General features: G+C 42.9%; 1 protein-coding gene across 2 annotated transcripts in view; it reads left to right on the forward strand.

The window, feature by feature from the left end:
* The window catches only part of FAT1 (FAT atypical cadherin 1), a 140,781-nt gene that overhangs the window by 111,392 nt on the left and 2,803 nt on the right, over positions 1 to 26,586 (forward strand). For both annotated transcript variants that reach the window (XM_030919690.1, XM_030919694.1), the window contains exons 12-26: positions 1,865 to 2,018; positions 3,143 to 3,376; positions 4,745 to 5,134; positions 6,320 to 6,534; positions 6,798 to 6,935; positions 10,215 to 10,358; positions 11,784 to 11,981; positions 12,376 to 13,177; positions 13,324 to 13,455; positions 14,915 to 15,072; positions 16,228 to 16,690; positions 18,449 to 18,602; positions 18,783 to 18,893; positions 19,394 to 20,025; positions 21,052 to 21,189. In XM_030919690.1, coding sequence (XP_030775550.1) covers positions 1,865 to 2,018; positions 3,143 to 3,376; positions 4,745 to 5,134; positions 6,320 to 6,534; positions 6,798 to 6,935; positions 10,215 to 10,358; positions 11,784 to 11,981; positions 12,376 to 13,177; positions 13,324 to 13,455; positions 14,915 to 15,072; positions 16,228 to 16,690; positions 18,449 to 18,602; positions 18,783 to 18,893; positions 19,394 to 20,025; positions 21,052 to 21,189 — 4,063 coding nt within the window. The remainder of the gene's footprint in view (positions 1 to 1,864; positions 2,019 to 3,142; positions 3,377 to 4,744; positions 5,135 to 6,319; positions 6,535 to 6,797; positions 6,936 to 10,214; positions 10,359 to 11,783; positions 11,982 to 12,375; positions 13,178 to 13,323; positions 13,456 to 14,914; positions 15,073 to 16,227; positions 16,691 to 18,448; positions 18,603 to 18,782; positions 18,894 to 19,393; positions 20,026 to 21,051; positions 21,190 to 26,586) is intronic.

A 26,586-nucleotide genomic window follows, 5' to 3' on the forward strand; every position in this document is an offset into this window, starting at 1 on the left:
AAGGAAGACCATCTGGTGTGACAGCCGGCAGGCATGCCATTGAGCCCGACTTTCTACAGGAGTAGAGGGAGCGACCAAAGCCGTGGCAAAGAGGAGTCTGAGCCGGGGGCTGGCTTTAGAGGAGTTCCATGTTGAGTTCCAATTCGAGTTTGCTAAAGTAATGGGACATCCAGTTGACCATGTGTTTTTTAGACACTGAGAGAAGGCGAGATGTTGGATGGGTACTAAGGAAAGGTGTAGGAACTTGGCGTTGTCTCTGGATAGCTGAAAATTGAATTCATTTGAGAGGATACTAACAAAAAGGGGAAAAAAGAAGAGAGAGAGATTTCCAAAGGGAGAAGGGGGCTGAGCTGGAAGGAGAAAGAGGACACCAGTGCAGTGCCACCCTGGGTAGGGGAGAAGGGGACTCTAGGGAGGCAGGGTGGTGAGTGGAGCTGGGATGCGAAACAGACCATTTGGGTCCCATGATGGTGTGCAGGTGGCAGTCTGGGTAGCATGTTGTGGATGGATGCCTGATGAGAGAGTGCAGTGATGAAGAAATAGACCTGCCCAGGGACGAAGGCTGAGAGTGACAGGGAGGAGGAGTGCACTGGGCCAGGAGAAGGCTGGATAGAGAGGAATGTGATTGTGAAGAGGATGGAGGAGTTGGAACCCACCACAGATTCTGTGAGTCTGAGATGCTTGTGGCTGTGGAACGTGATAGGGCTGTTCTCAGGGAAAGACTTAAGATGGAAGAACTCTTAAATTCAGTCGTGAAAGGAAGGGGAACTTCTCAGGGCCCAGGAGTTAATTCCAGTTCTTATTTGTACTTTGTATTTTCAGGAGGGGTGCGACATTCTCTCTTTCTTACAGCAACTAAGTGTCTTTGGTTGTTTTTTAGCCCTTTGATATTATTTCGATACAATACTGTATCATCTTCAGGAATAAGACTGGGACACTAGATCCTTTAAATTCATCCTATTATGAAATACCCTTTTTCCTGAGTCCTTTTTCATGGAGTACTTTTCCATGAGTACTTCACTGGTAGTTGAGTTCAGATTAAGAAAATCAACCAAATCTTAATTTTTTTAGGTTTTAATTTATGGCATGGATTTCTAAATAATTGGAGCTAGAAACAGCTGTTCACCGTGTTTGAGCATGAGGGCACCAGGATCACGCAGGGCAGTGGAAGGGGCTGAAGACTAGGCTCCAGGGTCACGCAGGGCAGTGGAAGGGGCTGAAGACTGGGCACCAGGATCACGCAGGGCAGTGGAAGGGGCTGAAGACTGGGCACCAGGATCACGCAGGGCAGTGGAAGGGGCTGAAGACTGGGCACCAGGATCACGCAGGGCAGTGGAAGGGGCTGAGCCTTCACACTCCCTTCTGTGGCCTTCAGGAATCTTCGTTTTCTCCCATAACATGAAACTTGGTTCTCTCTCAACTGCAATTATTTATGTTAGGAACACTTGCAAAAAATAAATTCCTGTATTTGGAAATAAGCAGATATGATATAACAGATACTCTCTGCAATTTTTAGTTAAACATGGAGTGCTACTTAAATTTTCGATTACTGCTTACTGTTTTCTCAGAGGGATTTGAATATGAAATCAGCTTAATGACATATAGTAGCATTTTGTAGGTTAAACATCAGACCAGGCTCTTTCAGGGATGTAGAGTTGGTGGCTGCTCCACAGCTTCTCCTTGTTTCACATGTGTTTTATGTTTTATGAGAAAAAGCGTTTTCAAAGCTCTTGGGACTTTATCTTTAGTCATGTCCCATGTTTTCTGTGGTCAAAGATGAATGATTTCTTTTCCGTTATTCCCTTGACATTTGTGCTGCCTGTTAATGTTTTTATGTGACGATTTTTGTTTAAACTCTTTGCAGACTTTATATTCAGACACTATTCCCGAAGACGTCCTTCCTGGAAAATTGATCATGCAGATCTCTGCTACAGACGCAGACATCCGCTCTAACGCTGAAATTACTTACACTTTATTGGGTTCAGGTGCAGAAAAATTCGAACTAAATCCAGACACAGGTAATGTTGGAGTTTGGGACAAAATTGTATATTCCAACAGTATCATATATGTGGGTGATTTTTAGATCACACACAAAATTTGAAATTACATTTTGCCCTTTTCAAATGTATTGTGGTGCTCCGAAGTTGACATCTCTTAGAAATCTTACCAGCAATTTAGTGTGTAAAATTCAAGGTGATATTTTTTTAAAAACAGCAAGAATATCACCTAACTGAACCAAGGATTTAAAATTTAGAAGGCATTTATGCCACTTGTTTTAAAAAAAAAAAAACCCTCAGAAGTTAAACTCAAGCTTTCTGCTTTATCCATTTTATTTAAATAGCATATTTTCTTGAATTTGTGACCATGAATTTATAATTTAGCATAATTTAGAATTTTCATAAACAAAATGATTCGTAGTATTTTATTTTATTTTATTTTTTTTGAGACGGAGTCTCACTCTGTTGCCCAGGCTGGAGTGCAGTGGCCGGATCTCAGCTCACTGCAAGCTCTGCCTCCCGAGTTAACGCCATTCTCCTGCCTCAGCCTCCTGGAGTAGCTGGGACTACAGGCGCCTACCACCTCGCCCGGCTAGTTTTTTGTATTTTAGTAGAGACGGGGTTTCACCATGTTAGCCAGGATGGTCTCAATCTCCTGACCTCATGATCCGCCCGTCTTGGCCTCCCAAAGTGCTGGGATTACAGGCTTGAGCCACCTGCGCCCAGCGGTATTTTATTTTAAAATACAATTGTTTTCCTTTTATATTTTAGTAAAATTGGAATCAACTAAGTTTCCTGTTAAACCTTTTTATTATCCTCCTAAGGAACTAATTGTGAACATGTGAATCTAAATTTAAACTTTTTTTAAATTTGGTAAATTAGGTAGCTGTTTTACCTGTGCAGTCTTAAATACAAGGTGAGAGGCCCTCAGACCTGCAGGACTTAAAGAGCTAGCACCTGGCAGGGTTGGAGACCTGGATCTCTCTGCCTCTTGCAGCTGTTGAATCTATCATTGATAATATTGGTCTCAGGAGGAAGACTGAATACTCAGACTAAGTAATTGAAAGAGAAAAGGGGAAGAAATAAGATGTACAGCTGCAGGTCACATGTTAAATTACAAGTGAGTCATTTGTTTTTGTTTGTAGGTGAACTGAAAACGTCAGCCCCCCTTGATCGTGAGGAGCAAGCTGTTTATCATCTTCTCGTCAGGGCCACAGATAGAGGAGGGAGATTCTGCCAAGCCAGTATTGTGCTCACACTGGAAGACGTGAACGATAATGCCCCCGAGTTCTCTGCCGACCCTTATGCCATCACCGTGTTTGAAAACACAGAGCCCGGAACACTGCTGACGAGAGTGCAGGCCACAGATGCCGACTCAGGTATCTCCCGGGGGATGCTCTTGCCCTGCGCTGCTCACTGAGATCCTAGGAGCCTGTGTTTCAAAACACACCCCAGATTCAGCCTGTGCCTCTCACTCCTCACGCGTGCTCCGTAGCCCCTTCCTTGTTGTGGAAGGAAATCTTTAGAATCATTAATTAATTTTTAATGAATATTTAAAGTTCCAAAGTTGTGCCCAGTGAACCCGCTGCTGTGAGGTGTCTACAATTCTGGTCAATGACTCTACTAACTGATCTTCATACCCCATTGAATTAATTAGTGATGTGTTACTTTGTAAATAAACCATTAGTGACAGAGAGAGCTTTTAGCATCATTGGAACGTAATGGAAGCAAATGCTTTATTATCATAGGTTTACAAATCTTTCAGAATTTTTTTGGAGAAAATTCTGAAATAACTTCTTCAGTTATTCAAAATAACTGAATAACTTCTTCAGTCATACCACAGGTTCAGTATTCCTTATTTATAATACAGTTGGAACTGGAAGTATTTTTGGATGTTTTGATTTTTGTCAGATTTTGGAGTATTTGCATTATGTACTTATCATTGGAGTATCCCAGCTCCAAAAATCTGAAATCTAAAATGCTCTAATGAGCATTTTTTAAAAATCATCGGTTCTGCACTCAAAAAGTTAATAGATTTTGGAGCATTTCACATTTTGGATTTTCAGTTTAGGGATACTCATCCTGTGATCCTGAGAAATTTCAGAAGAATAGCAAAAATGTTGCTTTGTTGCTTTTCAGGTCTTTATCACTGAAGCTAAATGATAAATAGATTTGATTTTTAAAGGTTTGTTAGGTACGGTAGTATTGGCTCCTATATAAAATAGTCTAAGAAGGCAGATTCCCATGAAATTATATTTACATTTGTTTTAACAAAGTAAGTTGTTAATCTAATCCAAAAAGTTTACTTTTTAAAGATCATAGTCATACAAATTTGCAAATAATGTATATTAGCATTTACCCCTCCAAAAAAATTATCTACATGTTTGTCTTTTTCAAAAAAATGTGTTGGCCGGGCGTGGTGGCTCACGCCTGTAATCCCAACACTTTGGGAGGCTGAGGCAGGTGGAACATGAGGTCAGGAGTTCGAGACCAGCCTGGCCAAGATGGTGAAACCCCCGTCTCTACTAAAAATACAAAAATTACAGCGCACCTGTAACCCCAGCTACTCGAGAGGCTGAGGCAGGAGAATCACTTGAACCTGGTGGGCAGAGGCTGCAGTGAGCTCAGATCACGCCACTGCACTCCAGCCTGGGCAACAGAGCGAGACTGTCTCAAGAAAACAAAACAAAAAATGTGTTTAAATGTTTGTATTTAAAATCTTTTGACATCATTTTATGTCTTGATAGGATTAAATCGGAAGATTTTATACTCACTGATCGACTCTGCTGATGGGCAGTTCTCCATTAACGAATTATCTGGAATTATTCAGTTAGAAAAACCTTTGGACAGAGAACTGCAGGCAGTATACACCCTCTCTTTGAAAGCTGTGGATCAAGGCTTGCCAAGGAGGCTGACCGCCACTGGTACTGTGGTTGTATCAGTTCTTGACATAAATGACAACCCCCCTGTGTTTGAGTACCGTGAATATGGAGCCACCGTGTCCGAGGACATTCTTGTTGGAACTGAAGTTCTTCAAGTGTATGCAGCAAGTCGGGACATTGAAGCAAATGCCGAAATCACCTACTCAATACTAAGTGGAAACGAACATGGGAAATTCAGCATAGATTCTAAAACAGGTAACCAACCATGTATCTGAGAGGAACCCCTTCATTCCCCCAAAAGGACTAGATTTGCTTACCATGTTGCCTTATATTAAGTGACCCTGTGTTGTCAGTGGATGTTCTAAAATGGTAAATCAAATTTTCTTTTAGTTGTTAACAGTGGGATTGAATGTTATTTGGAAGACTTCAGATTATAGTTCTATCTAATACATTTTGGGCATGTTCATTATAAAATACAAGCAAATTAACTTAGAAAATCAGAGCATCACGTTCTCTTAGTTTAGTTGAGATGTAAGGTATAGCAAGTTAGTCAAGATAAGAATGGGGGTTAGTAGAGGTCCTTATGTAATCAGACTCACGGAAGGTAACTTCCCAAGTGAAATAGTAATTCCAGTCTTTTTTATTTTAGTTTCTGTAGTGGACTTGTGACAATATGTGAAGTTGACTTCATTATCATGCTAGTTATCTGTAACAGTTGGAGTACTTCGAATCACACTTAGGGAAAGACTGCAACAAGCTCAAAAGACATAAGAACTGCTGACTCCTGCTGCGCGAATGTTTCATTGTCTTGCCAACCTGTGGTCGAAAGTACTCCTGAGTCTTACAATACTGTAAAAAGTTGCTCCTTTCAAATTGTATTTATAATATAATAAAATTATTTTTAGGGCTCTTTAGGACTAGAGTGATGTGAAAGGAAAGACGTTAAAGGAATTGTTAAAAAAGGGATTTTTGAAAACGATAGGTTGTAAATAAAGGGTTGTCTAGAAGTTAAAAGGATATAAATCTCTATTTTAAAAATTGAGAAGGAAAATATTTTAAAAAGATGAGACAGAAAATGAAACTAAAAGACACAATAGAATTTTTATGATTTTATTAAACTAGAGTGAAGTCGAGTGAGCTATGGTATGGAAGGGATGATATCATAATCATGTCTATAATAAACAGGGATGTAGGTAGTGTTGACTGGGAAAGCAATCTAAATATCATGAAGAATATCATGAAAATTAAGAGAAAGATCCAGGGATGGGCGGATTCATAGTTTTTAATTGTTGAATTAAGAAAATAGGAAACATACATAAATGGTAAGTAAACTTTTGAAGTGAAAACTAAATGTACTCAAAAGCGTTCATCTGTTTCAGTCGTAGTAGGAAAATGTGGTGGCATTACAAAATGCTGGAAGTAATTGTGGTTTCTATTCAGGGGCCGTATTTATCATCGAGAATCTGGATTATGAAAGCTCTCATGAATATTACCTAACAATAGAGGCCACTGATGGAGGCACGCCTTCGTTGAGGGACGTTGCCACTGTGAACATTAATGTAACAGATGTCAACGATAACACCCCTGTGTTCAGCCAAGACACCTACACAGCAGTGATCAGTGAAGATGCCGTTCTTGAGCAGTCTGTCATTACGGTGTGTGTTTTCCCCCATTACAGTGAAAACTGTGTATCTTCTGGACCTTTGCAAAAGCTTTTAGTAAAATCAATCTGTTTTTTGTAGTGACCTTTGTAAATATTTTGAAGATTTGAAAGTGTCCTTTGTTAGGCCAACCAATTGCTGACTTCGTTGTGAATAATTATGTTAAAACAGCTAAGCTATTAAGATCACAAATGTTGTTTAATAGGTTTAGGCCTCTTCCTTAGCTGTCTCCTAAACAGGAGTGTGGTGTGTTCTAGGTTCTGGCCGACGATGCCGACGGACCCTCCAACAGCCACATCCACTACTCAATTATAGATGGCAACCAGGGAGGACCGTTCACCATTGACCCTGGCCGGGGAGAAGTCAAAGTGACCAAACTTCTCGACCGAGAAACAGTAAGTGAAAAAGTTTGATTTACATTGTTTACAAATTACCACCTCAATACCTAGAAATGCCTTGTGCTCCTGTCTGCTGGGCGTGGTGTGAGCAGGACCGACCGCCTCAAGAACTGACAGCAAGACGTAAACACTCGAAAAGCAATTACACTGTGGAGATCCCAATGTGAGAAATGTGTTCCATGCTGGGATGAAGTTTGGATAATAAAGCTTTGTATTCAGGAAGAAATTACTGTTGGTTCCAGAGTTCTGAGACACTTCAGAAAGCTAGAAGCTGGGTTTTAAATAATACCAGAGATCTGGAAAATCATAGAGGTTGAGAGAAGGGAATTTCCAGTGAGGAGTTGCATGAACACAGGCACACAGACAGAAGCCAAGAAATTTATTTAGGGGAATTTACCCAGTTGTATTGGAGTAATCATACAAAGAAAGTAGAGTGAGATAAAATAGGAAGGTATTTTACACACAGGTTACTGGCCACATAGAAAACCAGGACCGGAGGTTTGGAGCTGATGCCACAGGCACTAGGATATGAGCATTTGTGAGCTGAGGAAGGTCAGTCGCTCTTCTCTATCTGCAGGTTCTGCATTTGTGAAGTCAACCCACCACGGATCGAAAAGTATTAGAGAAGAAAAAATGCTGGGTGTGGTGGCCTCCTCCAATAGTCTCAGCTACGTGGGAAGCGTAGGTGGGAGAATTCATTGAGCCCAGTAGTTTAAGACCAGCCTGGGCAACATAGTGAGACCCTGCCTCCAGAAAAAGAAAAACAATAAAAAATACCAATACACCAACAACAGAAAATACAACCCCCACCCCCAGTATAACAACCATTTACATTGCATTGATATCGTATTGAGTACTATAATCTAGAGCTGACTTAAAGTGTGGGAGGATGTGTATAGGTTATGTGCAAATACTACACCATTTTATATCAGGGACTTGAGCATCTGTGGATTTCGGTGTCTACGAATACCAAATGAAGAAACGATTTGCAAAGGAAAAATTAGAATCCACAAAGCTTAGATATGGGCCCATGTAGAAAACATTGGTGTCAGAGGCAGCCTGATTTTTTGGTCTTACTTTGACTGGGTAGTACCATTAAAGAGAAGTTATGAGGTATAAACGTGTAAGGGATGGGAGGGGCTAGTGAATGTGGCTTTTGATGCGCTGGTTTTTATAGGGAAATAGCATATTCAGGCAGAACTACTCAGCCAGTATTTGGAGATTTTAGTCAGATTTTGAGACTGGAAAGCCCTAAACATAGATAGGTACTTGCCCTTGGAGATGTTGATAGAAGTGACATGAGGGATTGAGATAAATACGAACAAATGAGGAGAGGCAGCAATGCTGAACATCCACCCACCCACTTACCCAGTATCCATCCACCCATTTATCCAGTCATCCATCCATCCATCCACCCATTTATCCAGTCATCCATCCATTCATCCACCCATTTATCCATCCCCCCATGCATCTCCCCACTCATCTACCCACCCATTCACCTACCCATCCATCCACCCACTGACCTAACCACCCACACATCTATCTGGTTACCTATTCACTCACCCATCTACACATCTCTTCACTTACTCATCTATCCAGTCATGTGTCCATCCACCCACCACCCATGTATCCGGTTATCCATCCATCCACCCACCCATCCATGTGGTTATCCATCTATGTAGTTACCCATCTACTCACCCACCCACCCATGTATCCACTTACCCATTCATTCACCCATCTATACGGTTATTCATTCACCCGTTTATCCACCCACCTATCTATCCAGTTATCCATCCACCCAACACCCATCTATCCATCCATCCATCCATTCATCCATCCATTCACTCATCTGTGCAGACTCATGTCCAGGAAGGGAAGCTGAGCAGGAACTACTTCAGAGAGGTAGGCCTGTGAAGGCGAACCAAAAGAAGCCTTCGATTTGGGAATGAGAAGGACATTGGTGATGATAAAGAATGAAATTTCAGAAGAATAATGGATATATCTAAGATTAAAGGAATTTGGCGGGGGGGAGATAGTGATGAATATCTCATTAAAGTCTCAATTCTTTAATTTCTCTTTTGATGTGTGAATGTTGAGAAGGGACTTTTTTTTTTTTTTTTGAGACGGAGTCTCGCTCTGTCGCCCGGGCTGGAGTGCAGTGGTGCGATCTCGGCTCACTGCAAGCTCCGCCTCCCAGGTTCACGCCATTCTCCTGCCTCAGCTTCCTGACTAGCTGGGACTACAGGTGCCCGCCACAGTGCCTGGCTAATTTTTTGTATTTTTACTAGAGACGGGGTTTCACCGTGGTCTCGATCTCCTGACCTTGTGATCTGCCCGCCTCAGCCTCCCAAAGTGCTGGGATTACAGGCGTGAGCCACCGCGCCCGGCCGAGAAGGGACTTTCCAAGGATTTGGGAAGCATGCTTAGGATTGCCCCCACTGCAGGGCAGAATAAATTTAGTATCTTCGACTAAAGAACCCAGATCCTTTAATACACTTCTGTCCCTTGCGAGATACCAAAGGAGCCAGCCTGTGGTGTTTCCCAAGCTAGTGTGTCGGCAGAATTCTTTGTTGTTGGAGCGTCTTGCAGGACCAGCGTTCTGTAGAACATACTCTGGGATCTAGCCAGCTTTCTGGCTTCTCCCACAACTCATTCTAGAAGGCAGAGCTTTATAGGGAACTGCCCTGAAGAAGGAGCTATCTCATTTGACTTTATTTCTTTTGTAGGAGGTCATGGTGAGCTAATCCTGAGGGATTTAGACAGCTGAGTATAATCCGAGTGTGAAATTGAGGGGGAGGGTGATCTGGAGTGTCCTGAGGCGTTGGAAATGAGTCAGCGCTGCGGTGCGGGAGGCAGCTCATGTCTGTCTGCTTCCACGGAGAGCAGACTTGGGGCCCTAAGGAAGGCTGCTGCCGTATGACCAAAGCCACAGCATTTGAGATAGGTTAACTTTTTGTCCTAATCATTTGTATTACTTTTATGTCTTGATTTCTGTTAATAGAACTGCAAGATAAAACACTTTTGCAAAACAAGTACATTTTTGAGAGGCATCAGGGAATCTAATTATTATCGGTAGTTCTTGCTGTTGGGAAATGGGTGTTCCTTGCAGTGCATTCGTGTGTGGGGGGTTAGGGCATCGTCCACAGACAGGATGCAATAGATAATGGCAGCTCCCTGGGACCTGCCCTTCACGACTCTCAGGAGGACACTCCTGATTGGAGCTCTGTCTGTCGGCCTCGTGAAAATGAACGTGCATTCTGCCTTTTCCCTGAAAAGATTTCAGGTTACACGCTCACGGTTCAAGCTTCTGATAACGGCAGTCCACCCAGAGTCAACACGACGACTGTGAACATCGATGTGTCTGATGTCAATGACAATGCGCCCGTCTTCTCCAGGGGAAACTATAGCGTCATCATCCAGGTGGGCTTCGAGTGCCAAGGGGGTCATGGGGTTCTTTGAAATGAGCTTTTCCATTGGCCTCTGTTGCTTTTCTTTCTTATCCATAGGTTTCTTTGTAGAAAAATGGGAAAGGTAGAATTCAAGAAGTCTCTATCAATATTAAGAGATGAGCATTTTAAAGATAAAGCCAAGCTTTTATCTCTTTTCTTTCTGTGCTTTGATTTTTGAGATATTCTCACGGTTCTAGGATTCCTACTGTTTAATCAGACCTGCTGCCGCTGGTGCTCTTCTCTGCCCTCTCCTCTCCCTCTTGACCTTCCTCTTCCCTCCTGCTCTTCTTCTAGTCCCCAATCCCTCCTTCCCGCCCCATCTACTCCACTTTCTTCACCCTGCTCTTCTTCCTCCCTACTCCTCCTCCCTCCACCTCTTCTCCGTTCCTCCTCCTCCTCTTCCTTCTCCCCACTCCCCCCCTCCACCTCTTCTCTTCTTCTCTTCCTCCTCCCCACTCTTCTCCCCACTCCTCCTGTTGTCTCCACCTCTTCCCCACTCCTCCTCCCCACTCCACCTCTTCCCCACTCCACCTGCTCCCCCACCTCCTCCCTACTCCACCTCCCCATTTCACTGTCTCCACTCTTTCTTCTCCTCTGTCCACCGCGTCGCCACTCCTCCTCATCACCCCTCCTCCTCACTATTCCTCCTCCCCCTCCTCACTTTTCCTCCTCTTGTCAACCTCTTTTCTTTCTCCTCCCCATTCTTCCTCTTCCTTCCTCTCTTCCTCTTTTTTTCCGAGATGGAGTTATACTCTTCTTGCTCAGGCTAGAGTGCAATAGCATGATCTCAGCTCACTGCAACCTCTACCTCCCAGGTTCAAATGATTCTACTGCCTCAGCCACCCAAGTAGCTGGGATTACAGGCGCCCACCACCACACCCAGCTAATTTTTGTATTTTTAGTAGAGATGGGATTTCACCATGTTGGCCAGACTGGTGTCGAACTCATGACCTCAGATGATCCACCCGCCTTGGCCTCCCAAAGTGCCGGGATTACAGGTGGTGAGCCACCGCGCCTGGCCTCCTCTCTTCCTCTCTTCCTCTCTTCCTCCTCTCCTCCAGTCCTCTTCCTCTCCTGCACTCCTATTCCTCTCTGCTCTTCCTCCTGTCCCCCACTCCTCCTCCTTTCTGCCTCCCCTCCTCCCTCCTCCTCCTCACACATCCTTTCTTACCACGTTTCCTTCCTCGGCCTCCTTTTTCTTCCTTTTGCTACACCCCTTCTTTCCCTCCTCCTCACTACCACACTCCCTTTGCCGCCTCTCCTCTTCCTCTCGATAGAGCAATAAGACTTTGTTTTGTATTTTGTATTTTATATTATAGAAACTCGTGTGTCCGTCCCAGATAGATGTGGCTGTGTTCCAGGATTTTTGTTTAATTTTGTTTCTAATCTTGTGCAGGAAAATAAGCCAGTGGGCTTCAGCGTACTGCAGCTGGTAGTAACAGATGAGGATTCTTCCCATAACGGTCCACCCTTCTTCTTTACTATTGTAACTGGAAATGATGATGAGGCGTTTGAAATTAACCAGCAAGGAGTCCTCCTGACTTCATCTGCCATCAAGAGGAAGGAGAAAGATCATTACTTACTGCAGGTTAAGGTGTGAATGGCTTTCTTTATGGTTTGGTTGTGGATCCATACAGAAGAGCTGCTTGGCATGGTTACCCTTTTCTATTTGAACAGCTTACATTTCATAGAAAGACAAACATTCATAGAATTGCCGTCCTTGTTTTTTGCCATACCTTCCATTTTTATCCCACTGCGCTTTAAAGGAGCTCATTGTTTATTTTTTCAGTCATTGACAGAGCTAGGTTTTAGTGTGAATTAGTGAAGTGCTATAAATAAATTTATCCTTTTCCTTGATACGTTTCTTATGTGGAGAAATGGATATCTACCAGTTAGTAATTTTTTGGGAACTTGAGTAATATAAATTTTTTTATTAAGTTATAAACAGTGCCATAGACGAAGGTGGTTTTATTTTTCTTTTCTTGTAGGTGGCAGATAATGGAAAACCTCAGTTGTCATCTCTGACATACATTGACATTAGGGTCATTGAGGAGAGCATCTATCCCCCTGCGATTTTGCCCCTAGAGATTTTCATCACCGCTTCCGGAGAAGAATACTCAGGTGGTGTCATTGGGAAGATCCACGCCACAGACCAGGACGTGTATGATACTCTGACCTACAGTCTTGATCCCCAGATGGACAACCTGTTCTCTGTTTCCAGCACAGGGGGCAAGCTGATAGCACACAAAAAGCTAGACATAGGGCAGTACCTTCTCAATGTCAGCGTAACAGATGGGAAGTTCACGACGGTGGCTGACATCACAGTGCATATCAGACAAGTCACACAGGAGATGCTGAACCACACCATCGCTATCCGCTTTGCCAATCTCACTCCGGAAGAATTTGTTGGTGACTACTGGCGCAACTTCCAGCGAGCTTTACGGAACATCCTGGGTGTGAGGAGGAATGACATACACATTGTTAGTTTGCAGCCCTCTGAACCTCACCCACATCTGGATGTCTTACTTTTTGTAGAGAAATCAGGTAGTGCTCAGATTTCAACAAAACAACTTCTGCACAAGATTAATTCTTCCTTGACTGATATTGAGGACATCATTGGAGTTCGGATACTGGATGTGTTCCAGAAACTCTGCGCAGGACTGGACTGCCCCTGGAAGTTCTGCGATGAAAAGGTGTCTGTGGATGAAAGTGTAATGTCAACACACAGCACAGCCAGACTGAGTTTTGTGACTCCCCGCCACCACAGGGCAGCAGTGTGTCTCTGCAAAGGTAGCGCCCATGAGTGTATGAAAGTCGGGGTCACAGATTGTTTCAGACGGCCTTGGAAGCCTTTGATGGTTACACATGCAAGGCCATGTTCTTGAAATGTCTGTTAATTATCGTTTCCCTTCCTCCCCTCTTATCTTTGAATGAAGAGGGAAGATGCCCCCCTGTCCACCATGGCTGTGAAGACCATCCGTGCCCTGAGGGATCCGAGTGTGTGTCTGATCCCCGGGAGGAGAAGCACGCCTGTGTCTGTCCCGGCGGCAGGTTTGCTCAGTGCCCAGGTGAGAGTTGAGTGGTTGGGCATACTTTTCTTTTTAAAAAATCAGTTTCGTTGTTTCTTGTAATTTTCTTCTTTATTGGACTCTAAAAATACTGCAAAGTATGTTTATTGTAACAAGACGGATGTGGAGATGAATGGAGAATGACAGCAGTCAGTTTTGCTTCCTCTTATTACAGCACAGCCCTTGGTTCTTGCTTGGTGTTCCTCCTCCTGGGTCTTCAGTGATTATGTAAACATATAGAGCTAACAGCGCAGCGCCGTATGTAGCAGTTTGATTTTCCTAGAAACTCAAGAGTGATCATGTCTCACGCAGGTCTCTCCCTCTTGCCTTTTCCCTCCGCTTAGCAGTGTGGTAAAGAGCAGCTTTCGTGTTGTTCCGAGCCCGTACCTATACACCTGATTCTTTTGGATAGCTGGATAATGTTTTCTAGCGTAGCTGTACTTACTCAACATGGTTCTTATGTCTAAAGATTCAAGTTGTTCTGTTTCTTTCAGATAAAGAGATTACATGTATCTTTACATACTGATGCGTTCATTTCTAATCAGTGTATACGTTATAAAACTAGAACTTGCTACGTCAAAGATCAGTGACATTTTAAATTTTTTGATATGACTATGTTAGTTTTCCAGAAAGTCATATTAATTTTTATTTCTCCCAGTTATGTATGAAGGTTTCACTCTCCATTCTCTTGACATCATTGAACATTTTTTGTTATGAAATGAATTTCCCCACCATCTATTTGATGGGTGTGAAATGATACCTAATTATTATTGTAATTTGCATTTCTCTGGCTACTTTAAAAGTTTTCATCTCATTTGTTCATTTCCTATCAGTATTGCCTCTGCTGTGGCCTACCTGTTCATGTTGTTTGATGGTCTGGGTATTTGTTTCTTAGTATCAATGTGTAGAGTTATTTGTGTATTAGGAGTATTAACATTCACAATGTTGCAGTTTCCTCTATGTTTTTATCATTTATATTTATATTTTTTGATTTGTTAAGTATGTCTCTTGTCATTTTGAAATTTATTGTCATTTAGTCAGTTCTACATAATTTTATGTAACAGTTGCCGTCTCTGGAGCTTGATGACATTTTCGTCTTCTTTGGGGAATGGGGATTGTTTGATTTTGCTTGAAAAGGTTTCTTAAATCACCTTGAGGCCATATATAACTATTTTCTGAAATTTTCTTATAATTTTATACTGAACGTTTTTATATTTAATCTTTCATTAGAATTCATTTCTGTGTGATGCAGTAGTCAAATTTATTCTTTCCAAACGGAGAGCCAGTCATGCTGTGCTTTGGATTTAGCAAATAGACATTTTCCCACAGAATTGGATATTAAAATGTTATAATCTTAAATGAAACCCTAAATCAGTCTCAAGGGGTGCAGGGGAGTCATACTTTAAAGAATATGCTTCAACTTGGTTCTGGTTTATTTTTTCCTCTTTGCAATTCACAGGGAGTTCATCTATGACATTGACTGGAAACAGCTATGTGAAATACCGTCTGATGGAAAATGAAAACAAATTAGAGATGAAATTGACCATGAGACTCAGAACGTATTCCATGCATGCGGTTGTCATGTACGCGCGAGGAACCGACTATAGCATCTTGGAGGTATGTTTCTCCAGTGTTGCATCTCAGTGGAAGACCTTCAAACCATACATTTCATTTTATGTTCAGATTGTTAATTTGCACAGATAATAAAGTAAGTGAAATGGTTGAATTCTACATTTAAACAGTTCATTGATGCCTGTCCAAGTTTTCAACTATGTGGGATGAAGAGCTCTTTTTGCTCTGCCATGACATAGAGATTTAGGTCCATGTGACAGTTAACATTCAAACTCTAGGCGATACTACATTTTAATGGTGGTGGCTGGGTGTGGTGGCTCACGCCTATAATCCCAGCACTTTGGGAGGCTGAGATGGGTGGATCACTTGAGGTCAGGAGTTTGAGACCAGCCTGGCCAACGTGGCGAAACCCGCTGTCTGCTAAAAATACAAAAAATTAGCCACATGTGGTGGCGGATACCTGTAATTCCAGCCACTCGGGAGGCCGAAGCACAAGAATTGCTTGAACAGGGGAGGCAGAGGTTGCAGTGAGTTGAGATCACACCACTGCACTCCAGCCTGGGCAACAAGGGTGGATCACGAGGTCAGGAGATCGAGACCATCCTGGCTAACACGGTGAAACTCCGTCTCTACTAAAAAATACAAAAAACTAGCCGGGCGAGGTGGCGGGCGCCTGTAGTCCCAGCTACTCGGGAGGCTGAGGCAGGAGAATGGCGTGAACCTGGGAGGCGGAGCTTGCAGTGAGCTGAGGTCCGGCCACTGCACTCCAGCCCGGGCGACAGAGCGAGACTCCGTCTCAAAAAAAAAAAAAAAAAAAAGAAACTGTCTGGAAAAAAAAAAAAAGTTACAGTTTATAGAGACGTCCCACATGTGTTTCCAGTGATACGTATCTTGCCCACCTTTTCTAAAAGTGTAATTCAGTTTTGACTTTCGCTATTACCTAATGCTGGATGTGTTCAGTTAATAGTTAATTATTTGCTTCCGTGATGCTTTGTGGATGTGCATTATGACTTGATATTCCTAAAAGACGCATTTTAATGATTTGTACAGTGGACAAATGAGTTTGTGCTCTGTAGTACTTAAATGCAAGGCCTTATCCATCTACCCTCACCCCCAGTCCGTCTCCTGTAGATTTGTGATGAAGGACTCTCATGGAAGGGTCTATGAGAGTAATGTGAACAGTCGTTGTTCTTATCCTAGATTCATAATGGAAGGCTGCAGTACAAGTTTGACTGTGGAAGCGGCCCTGGCATTGTCTCTGTTCAGAGCATTCAGGTCAATGATGGGCAGTGGCACGCAGTGTCCTTGGAAGTGAATGGAAACTATGCTCGCTTGGTTCTAGACCAAGTTCACACTGCATCGGGCACAGCCCCAGGGACTCTGAAAACCTTGAACCTGGATAACTACGTGTTTTTTGGTGGCCACATCCGTCAGCAGGGAACAGGGCATGGAAGAAGTCCTCAGGTTGCTAATGGTTTCAGGGGTTGCATGGATTCCATTCATTTGAATGGGCAGGAGCTGCCCTTAAACAGCAAACCCAGAAGCTATGCCCACGTCGAAGAGTCGGCGGGTGTGTCTCCAGGGTGCTTCCTGACGGCCACGGAAGACTGCACCAGCAGCCCTTGCCAGAACGGAGGCATTTGCAGTCCGTCACCTGCTGGAGGTAGGCTCCGTAGTGTCACCATCTGTAAACGGTACACATGTATGCATTTACGGGGAAGCCCCCCAGGTATTGTTCTTATTTTTTTCTCTTTTGATTCAGATAATGTTGTCAGACGCTGCAGGCAGTGTTGGAATTGGGCAGCATCCCTCATACGGGAGCAGAGCTGGGTTTGGTGCTCTTCCGGGCCCGGGCTGCAGGTACTGCCCCCCGACGGCCGCACGCCTGCAGTGCCGTCCCAGCACCCGAGCAGGAGGCACCCCGGTGACTCAGAAGCCTTCTTTAATTCATAGTCATCGACCCAGGGGAATTGAGAATTCATACTACTTAGGCCTTCTTTGTTCTTTGTATCACCTTTTATCTAACGGCTCAGCGTAGATGGCCTGCTAGATTCTTGCTGGCAATAATAGTTGGGAATATGATTTTCTAGAAGGCCCTGAATCCCTCCGGAAGTGTCGCCATATCTGTCTGTCTTGAAGCCCGGGCGTAGTGGGGTACTCTGGGTCTTCTGCACCCCGGACTCCTGCTAGGCCCACTTACCAATAATAGGGCATAGTTAGGAAAATGACAGTTGTCATGCCAAATAGAGCTTGCTTGATGTAATGAATAGAGCAAAAACAATACTGTAGTTAAGTGGGATTTCCAAAGCTTTGGTTTTCTCCTGTTCTCTCGGGAAGTGTATTTGCATGCTGTGTGCATAGAGTGGGCCAGGCCATCCCCACAGAAACACTCTGGTTTATACTGTGCTTATGTTAGTTACACGTCCAAACCAGGTTAGCAAGGAGGCTGTCCTCATTTTGTCACTTAGGGATGAGGCTGAGAGAGGTGTTTTCCTGACATGTACTCCCGTGGTCCCAAAGCAGGAGTAAAGGAGCGTGGCAGCCATGCCCTGGCTCCTAAAGGCTCTGGCCCAGGACACCACAGTTCTTCATCCTGAGAAAAACCCACAGCCATGCCAGCTTTGGAGGGGCAGGGAAGCGCTGTGCTGCAGTGTGTCCCCAAGGCAGGCAGGTGGACGATCTGCCACACCACCTGTCACAGACTTGACAAAGTGGAGTCAACATTCTCCTACTGCTTTGAACAGATATGGTGATCTCCTTAAATCTTTACACATTTGAGAGGCTGAGGCAGGAGGATCGCTTGAGACTAGGAGTGAGGCAGCCTGGGCAATACAGGGAGACCCCATCTCCACAGAAACTTAAAAACTTAGCCAGGCATGGTGGCATGCCTCTGTAGTCCCAGCTACGCAGGAGGCTGAGCCCAGGAGTTTGAGGCTGCAATGAGCTGAGATTGAGCCACTGCACTCCAGCCTGGGTAGCAGAGCAAGACCCTGTCTCAAAAAATAAAATACTGAAAGGTAATGTATAGTCTTCGAAGTGCTTCTCACATTCATAATTTTTTCATTTAATCCTTCAATGCTTGTGAATTGCAAATAACTTGAGATGTGAAGTGGTGCTGTCTATGTACATGGTCACTCACGTAAAGAACTGTGTTTTCCTCCTCTATATGTTTGACCTAATGATCTTAATGCCAATTATGATGAACTAAAGCTGACAGTTCTCTCCAATTCTGTGTGTTTCGGTTTACCAGCGGCTGAAGGCTTGTCGATGTAGCCAACTTTTTTCCCAGAGAGACTGAGAATTTTACGAGCTTTTACGGACCTCAGAGAACTAAATCTTAAAGATAAAAAGCAGTATAATTAAGACCAGGTTTCTGAGTCATTGAGTGATAAGACTTTTTTGTTCCTTTTTGCCAATTTAGGTTATTTCTGCAAATGCAGCGCCTTATACATAGGGACCTACTGCGAGATAAGCGTCAATCCGTGTTCCTCCAACCCATGCCTCTACGGGGGCACATGTGTTGTCGACAACGGAGGCTTTGTTTGCCAGTGTAGAGGGTTATATACTGGTCAGAGGTATGTGTATTTTTCTTAACTTCCATAATTAATTGTAGTATAAAATTCTTTTTAAACATATAATGGTGCATGGAAAAAGTCTCCACGTTGACTTGCTAATGTTTTCTGTTTTGCTTTCGTTTTGCTGTATTTATTTGCAATCGGATCGTGAGATTCATGTCTGTCTCTCCTACTCTTCAGGTGTCAGCTTAGTCCGTACTGCAAAGATGAACCCTGTAAGAATGGCGGAACATGCTTTGACAGTTTGGATGGTGCCGTTTGTCAATGTGATTCAGGTTTTAGGGGAGAAAGGTAAATGGTTTCTTTCAAAATTTAGATCCATACCTTTTCATAGTGTCATATTGACCGGCAGATGCAACAGACCTTCAGTGATTTGAACTACGTTGTGTCAGATTTTGGTAATCCTCATATTGGCCCCTTATATAATTCATAATCTTTTCACTCTTTAAAATGAAATATCAAGCAGATGAGTATAATATATATAATGCTTGAAAAAACGAATGTTTAGACAATGGGGTTGATGTAGTGGTCTGTTGGATCCTAGGAAAATGGCCATTAATATTGGCTTGATACGTTTCCTTCCCAAATATACATCAAAAGCGTGTGATCACATGATTGGTTTCTCCACAAAAGGTCTTTTGTCGTGGTTGTCATTGTTGCCCTTTTTAGTTGTTTCATGTCTGGGTTTGATCTTCACATAACTCAGCAAGGAGGGATTGGTCTTCAGTCTCTAAGGACTGAGCCCGGCATATGCTACCCACGTCGGTCCTCATTCCTGACATTCTTGGCAGGTGTCAGAGTGATATTGACGAGTGCGCTGGAAACCCCTGCCGGCACGGGGCCCTCTGTGAGAACACACATGGCTCCTACCACTGCAACTGCAGCCACGAGTACAGAGGGCGCCACTGCGAGGACGCTGCACCCAACCAGTACGTGTCCACGCCGTGGAACATTGGGCTGGCAGAAGGGATCGGAATCACTGTGTTTATAGTGGGGATATTTTTACTGGTGATGGTGTTTGTTATCTGCCGTAAGATGATCAGTCGGAAAAAGAAGCATCAGGCTGAACCTGAAGACAAGCACCTGGGGCCCGCCACAGCTTTCCTGCAGAGACCGTATTTTGATTCCAAGCTAAATAAGAACATTTACTCAGACGTACCACCCCAGGTGCCTGTCCGGCCTATTTCCTACACCCCGAGTATTCCAAGTGACTCAAGAAACAATCTCGACCGAAATTCCTTCGAAGGATCTGCTATCCCAGAGCATCCCGAATTCAGCACTTTCAACCCCGAGTCTGTGCACGGGCACCGAAAAGCAGTGGCTGTCTGCAGCGTGGCGCCGAACCTGCCTCCCCCACCGCCTTCCAACTCCCCTTCCGACAGCGACTCCATACAGAAGCCTAGCTGGGACTTTGACTATGACAGTAAGAGCTGTTTTTTCATCTCACTGAAATGTCACTTGAGGTAAACAGGTTACAAGTTCTGTCCAGTCAGAACGTGTGTACTCTATGTTAGAGACAAGTATGCACAGACTGAAATCCTTACGATGATGTGAAACTTTTCCGGATGTCCTGAGTGCTGGCTGAGCATTGTGGCTATGATGTTATTTTAATTCAGAAATTGAATCTAGTCATGTTTTAGTTAATATTCTGGAGAGGCTGTTTCATTTTATACTTGATAAAAGTTCTCATCTATAATTTTTGAGTTTATTAATATGTAAAAAAAAATAATTGGGAGCATTTTCATGCTAAAGGTTTTTTTTGGTTTTTTTTTGAGACGGAGTCTCGCTCTGTCACCCAGGCTGGAGTGCAATGGCCGGATCTCGGCTCACTGCAAGCTCCGCCTCCCGGGTTTACACCATTCTCCTGCCTCAGCCTCCCGAGTAGCTGGGACTACAGGTGCCCGCCACCGCGCCCGGCTAGTTTTTTGTCTTTTTAGTAGAGACGGGGTTTCACCGTGTTAGCCAGGATGGTCTCGATCTCCTGACCTCATGATCCGCCCGTCTCGGCCTCCCAAAGTGCTAGGATTACAGGCTGGAGCCACCGCGCCCGGCCTTCATACTAGGATTTTTAAAAATATGACCTGGAGAAGTGGAAATATTTATATTAGTGACCTAACATATATTTGATGCTTTTTTTTTTTTTTGAAGGCTGTACATATTATTTTAAAAGAAAATGTTAGCAGCCTTTATTGTCTAATGATATCCATAGGCATGCTTACGGGCAGTTTCTACTCTGAATAATCTCTGAAATGATATGTAGGTCTTTCTGTGCGGGGTGTTTTTTATGTCTTCGTTTGAGTTTGTAAGGTGTTTCTGTTTTTCTTTCAGTCATTCATTTATTCAGTAAATCTCAGGCCATCGTTGGGTAATGCATGGTGCGTCTCAGGATTCAGCAGTGAACAAAACGGTCTTGGCTCATATACTTAATGTTTGTCATCCTTCCTTTTAGCTAAAGTGGTGGATCTCGATCCCTGTCTTTCCAAGAAGCCTCTAGAGGAAAAGCCTTCCCAGCCGTACAGTGCCCGGGAAAGCCTGTCTGAAGTGCAGTCCCTGAGCTCCTTCCAGTCCGAGTCGTGCGATGACAATGGTGAGGCAGCGGTGTGCTGAAACACTGTGTTTTGCTTGCTTGTTGTGTTACTGTGTTCTCTCACAGTGTAGATGCACTAGCTACCCTTAAGAGCCTCACTGTGTTTTCATTTTTCTTGGACCACTTTTAAACAATACCGTACATACTTGCATGAATGTCTGCTGGGGAAAATCGCTAAGCTGTTCTTGATGAATAGGTGTTTGAACTTGTCAGTAAGAGAGAAGAACATGTTTATTGAAGGATCTGATGGACTAATCTTGTATTGGCTTTTTCTCACAACAGTAAATATTACCCCAGTTTTGTGGGTTTTTCAGAAATCCTCCTCAGAATTTTCTTAACCATGCAGCACACACACAAACACACACCCTCTCTCTCACACGCACACACACACACCACCTCTAAGAAGAGATGTGATAGTCTGAAATGTTCGATTTCCGTAGCACCTTTGGTATTACAAGGTTTTGTTTGTCTCCTCCCCAACCCCACTGCGGCCCCAGCTCCCATTTGGATCGGAGCGTACTGACAGAGCACAGTTTAAGAGATTGCTAGTAAGTTTGATTATATTTCTAATGAAGAAAGTTTGACAATGGGATCTTTGCCACCAGTTATGTTGATCTGATTTCCCCAGGGTAAATCGCATTGATAACTAGCTTTGCCAGATTAACATATACCAGTAGAGAAAATTGTCAGTATTCAAATAGTAACACAATGTAGTTTTTAGTGGAAATTTTCAAATCTCAGAATTAGTAAGTTTAATGACAATTTTTAATTGTATAATCGTGTAATATGTTTAATATGTTATTAAACATATTGATAGGTATATTATACTTTTCAAATATTTCATTGGTGGAAAAAGGTAACCCACTAATAATTATTCAGTCGAGAGTAATATAGTCCATAATACATCGTATACATAGTCCATAAATCCATATAGTTCATTATCTATTGAGGAGTCGTTTTTGAAACGACTGAAGATAGCTGTAAGTATGTGCTATCATTTCTGATTTCAAGTGTGTGTGTGTGTATATATATATATATGGTATCAAAATATACCTGTGTTTATTAGGAATAGAGTGTATGGACATAGCTTTGCTTGTTAAACCAACAATATAGAATTATGTCTTTTATCAGTTTTAATTCTAAGAAGTTCCTGTTTCCAGTTTATGTAATAATTTATATCTTGGCCCCTAAATGCTCTTTATAAATACATTTCAGAATTTTATCAGCATTGTCTTTCTAGTTCTGGTTGTTGAAACATCAGTCTTCTCAATAACAGTCCCAAGTGGCCAGGCGCGGTGGCTTCCGCCTGTAATCCCAGCACTTTGGGAGGCCGAGGCAGGCGGATCATGAGGTCAGGAGACCCAGACCATCCTGGCTAACGCGGTGAAACCCCGTCTCTACTAAAAATACAAAAAACATTAGCCAGGCATGGTGGCGGGCGCCTGTAGTCCCAGCTACTTGGGAGGCTGAGGCAGGACAATGGCGTGAACCCGGGAGGTGGAGCTTGCAGTGAGCCAAGATCACGCCACTGCACTCCAGCCTGGGCAACAGAGTGAGACTCCGTCTCAAAAAAAACAAAACAAACAAACAAACAAAACAAAAAAACAAACAAAAAGTCCCAAGTGCTTTTAATAAGTTATGGTCAAATTAGTTAGGAAAGCTAGCTTCCAGATAATACAATGCAGAGAAAAAACATATATACAGGAGTATTTTTATTTTACTCATTACCGTAATGTAATTATTAGTTGTAAGCTGAAAGTCTGCTGAGAGTCTGTTCCTGCATCGTATTCTCAGTTTTCCGGGGCCATTGTTACCGATTACCACAGGCTTTGTGGCCTAAAACAATGTAGACTTGTCTTGCTGTCGTTCCGTAACTTAGAAGTCCAACCCCTGTGTCTCACAGGGCTAAAATCATGCGATCAGTAGGGCTGCATTACCTTCCGCAGCTCTAGGGAAGAACCTGTTGTCCTTCCTGTCCTGGTGTTTAGAGGCTGCCCATATTCTTTGGCTCTTGATCTCTTCCATCTCTCAGAGACAGCAGCACAGCGTTTCATTGACCACCCTTCTGTCAGCAGAGCTCCCCCAGCTGTAACCGGGCAAGTCTGTGTGCTGAAAAATAACCCTTATGATGACATTGGGCCCACCCAGATAATCCAGGGAAATCCCTCATCTCAATTTCCTTACCTGCACCGCATCAACAAGTCCCTTTTGCCAATGTATAGTGACATATTCACAGGCTCCTGGGATTAGGACGTGGACTGTTTGAGGGCCAGCCTTCTGCCTACTACATGCGTACATATTTACCTTGGCATAGTTATTTTAAAACAATCTGATACACAAATAAAAAGGGAATTTACACAGGAAACAGGCAGGCAGAGTGTCCTCCTCTGCTGGTACAGTTAGCTCACCAGCAATTCATGCATCTGCAAACAGACAAATTTGCAGGGAAAACAATCAGAACAGGGACAAAACCATTTTTGTTTTAGATTGCATATGTTTTCCTTCCATTTCTTTTTTCTGGAGACAATGTGTGAGTGATTACGCAGCCACAAGAGTGGCGTACCACAGATTGTAGTCTTGGAATGTCAAGGCTTGCCTATAAGATGTTAAAATAAGCATCGTTCTGGCCTGACATGATCCATAATTGTAATTGTGGAACAATTTAAAGCTAAAATGTTTTGTCTAAATTGCAATAAAATACGTTTACATGATTCCTTTGATTAATAATGACAAATATATAGCTTGATTAGAAAAGCCTCTGAGACACACAGTTAACAGTGAGGAGGCCGCGCATCATTACGTGGTCGTGTTAAAGCACTCCTCAGTTTGAATTTGAGGTAGCAATGATATAATATAAAATTCTGTTTCGTGCACTGTTTTCTAACTAACTGAAGATGTTCCTAATTGACTGCTTTTGTACCTTTTTGCAAGCTTCCATAGTGACTGTAATGCACCTTGTCAATGCTGTGGTTGACACGGTGAGCACAGAAGGTACAGTTGTAAGTGCTTGTGCTTGTGTTTGTCTTGCCCCAGCTGTGCCATAGAGCGTGGCTGCATTGCCTACTGCAGTGGTAGGAAAACACAGTTTGTGGTTTTGAGGGGGTTGAGTCCTTTTATTTTATGCAGGTGTGTAGATAAGTAATATGGGTGCTTTGCAAAAAATATTTTGATGTATGTCTTTGTCGCTTTTTACCATTCATAGTGACTTACACAGACGTCAGAAGTAACCATGAGATCTTGAGAGCTTATCTGTAGGTGGTGCAATATAAAAAAAGTTCAGAAGTAATTTTACCTAAAATTTTTTGAAACAAAGATTCCTCTTCATATGAACAGGAATAAGACTTGAATAACATAAGGCTTTCCTAATTAACCTGTAACTGACTCTTCACTTCTGGTTTTTCCCTGAGTATGGTCGAAGAAAAGGGTGTAGAGCATGGGCAAAGCATATTTTCATATTTAGTTTAGTGAAAATTATTTAATGTGAAGCTTTATCTGCTCAGAGTTGTAAGAAAGGACATTGACCACCTTCCCCTAATTATTTTAAATTAAAATAGCCCTTTATTAGTGCACTGAAATTCATCACATGGGGAAGGCACAGGCTAGTACTTTTCCAACTGTAATGTGACATCTGGAGGACGGTTAAAAGCCCAGTTGCTGCGTCTCAGCACCAGCATCTCTGATCCAGTAGGTCTGGGTTGAGGACGGTTAAAAGCCCAGTTGCTGCTTCTCAGCACCAGCGTCTCTGATCCAGTAGGTCTGGGTTGAGGACGGTTAAAAGCCCAGTTGCTGCGTCTCAGCACCAGCGTCTCTGATCCAGTAGGTCTGGGTTGAGGACGGTTAAAAGCCCAGTTGCTGCGTCTCAGCACCAGCGTCTCTGATCCAGTAGGTCTGGGTTGAGGACGGTTAAAAGCCCAGTTGCTGCTTCTCAGCACCAGCATCTCTGATCCAGTAGGTCTGGGTGGGGACTTGAGAACTTGTATTTTTCACCAGTTCCCAGGTGGCTCTGATGGTACCGGCCTAGAGATCCCACTTGAGAACTGCTTACGTAGGCTGTCGAGTACACAGACATCGTCGTCATAGAGCGCGGGGCATCCTTTATGCTCGGACATGACGCTGTCAGGAGGAGGGAGGCGGGAGGATAGCTTTGTGCCCCATTTGATATTGGGCGGAAGAGGCTAGATGCTGCAGTGTTCATCGTTACAGTCACTGATGACACCTACGCTTCTTTTCCTAAGAAGTACCATGTTTTAACTTGGCGAATCAGAAACGTATCTGTATTTGGTCTAGTGAAGTTTTAGTTTTAAACTGATAACCTTCAGTGTTGTAAATATTACTGAAGTCTATAGAAGCAGAATTTCAGTAGTTCCTTCATTGCAATCTTCTTCATTGAAAAATATTTTTTGGCATATCCAAGAAGTGTACATGAAATTTAAAGTTGAAAGGTATTACTTTGAATTTAAATTTGAAAGCTATTACTAGTGCCTAAGTAACAAAAGTTAAATCTTTTTTTGTGTAAAGGAATTGCTACGTTTGTTACTAGACTTAAAAATGATTCTGTAGATACATGTTACCTAAATGCTGGCTTATTCATTTTTTAGAGACACCACAGTCTTTTAAAATTATTGAAAATTTCCAGAAGTGAACTATCAAATATTTGTCCCAAATTATAACACTGTTGAATGCATAGAAAGCCTTGTATGAAAAAATCACTGATGTGACCGTTTTTCTACCTTGATGTCTACTTTTACAGTTATTGATAGTTTCTAACAGTGCTTACCCTGCATTATCCTGTTTAATCCTCATAACAACTCTAAGGGATTTTCATCCCATTTCAAAGAGAGAACCTGAAGGTTAGCCAGGGCCAGGGCAGGCGTCTCATGGCCCTGATAGTGGGATTTCCGTGCATTTGGTTACACTTCCTGCTAGGCTTCTGTGTATAGATGCGGGGCGCTGGCAGAGCAAGTGTAATTACAGACATGGGGGGTAAGTGTAGCCGTGGTCTCTTTAGGGAATGGCTCACGGTGTAAATATTAAATCATATTCAAACTACATACAGTTTGGAGAGATCTTCAGCTTGTAGACCTGTCTTTAAGTATCTAAGTTTGCCGATGAATTCCTCTGAATTTAATGTCCTTTGAAGTTGCAATGTGCTATAAAGTGTGCATTATGTAGCTGTAGATGTATTTGGATTATCACCTATGTAGTCTGATCGGTTTATATTTTATTAGAGCCTGATTGTTTTATTGTAATTATTCCTAAGAAAATTCTGTGTTTTCAGGCAGTGATTGTCAGAAACAAAGAAAAGAAAGTAATATTTGAGTTTTCTGGTCAAGTCTCTGGTTCATCATTCCCCGGTGTTTTTCCTCCACTTCCATATTCCATTTTATTTGTGGTACC

Source organism: Rhinopithecus roxellana, chromosome 2 (assembly GCF_007565055.1).
Source record: "Rhinopithecus roxellana isolate Shanxi Qingling chromosome 2, ASM756505v1, whole genome shotgun sequence".
NCBI lineage: Eukaryota > Metazoa > Chordata > Mammalia > Primates > Cercopithecidae > Rhinopithecus > Rhinopithecus roxellana.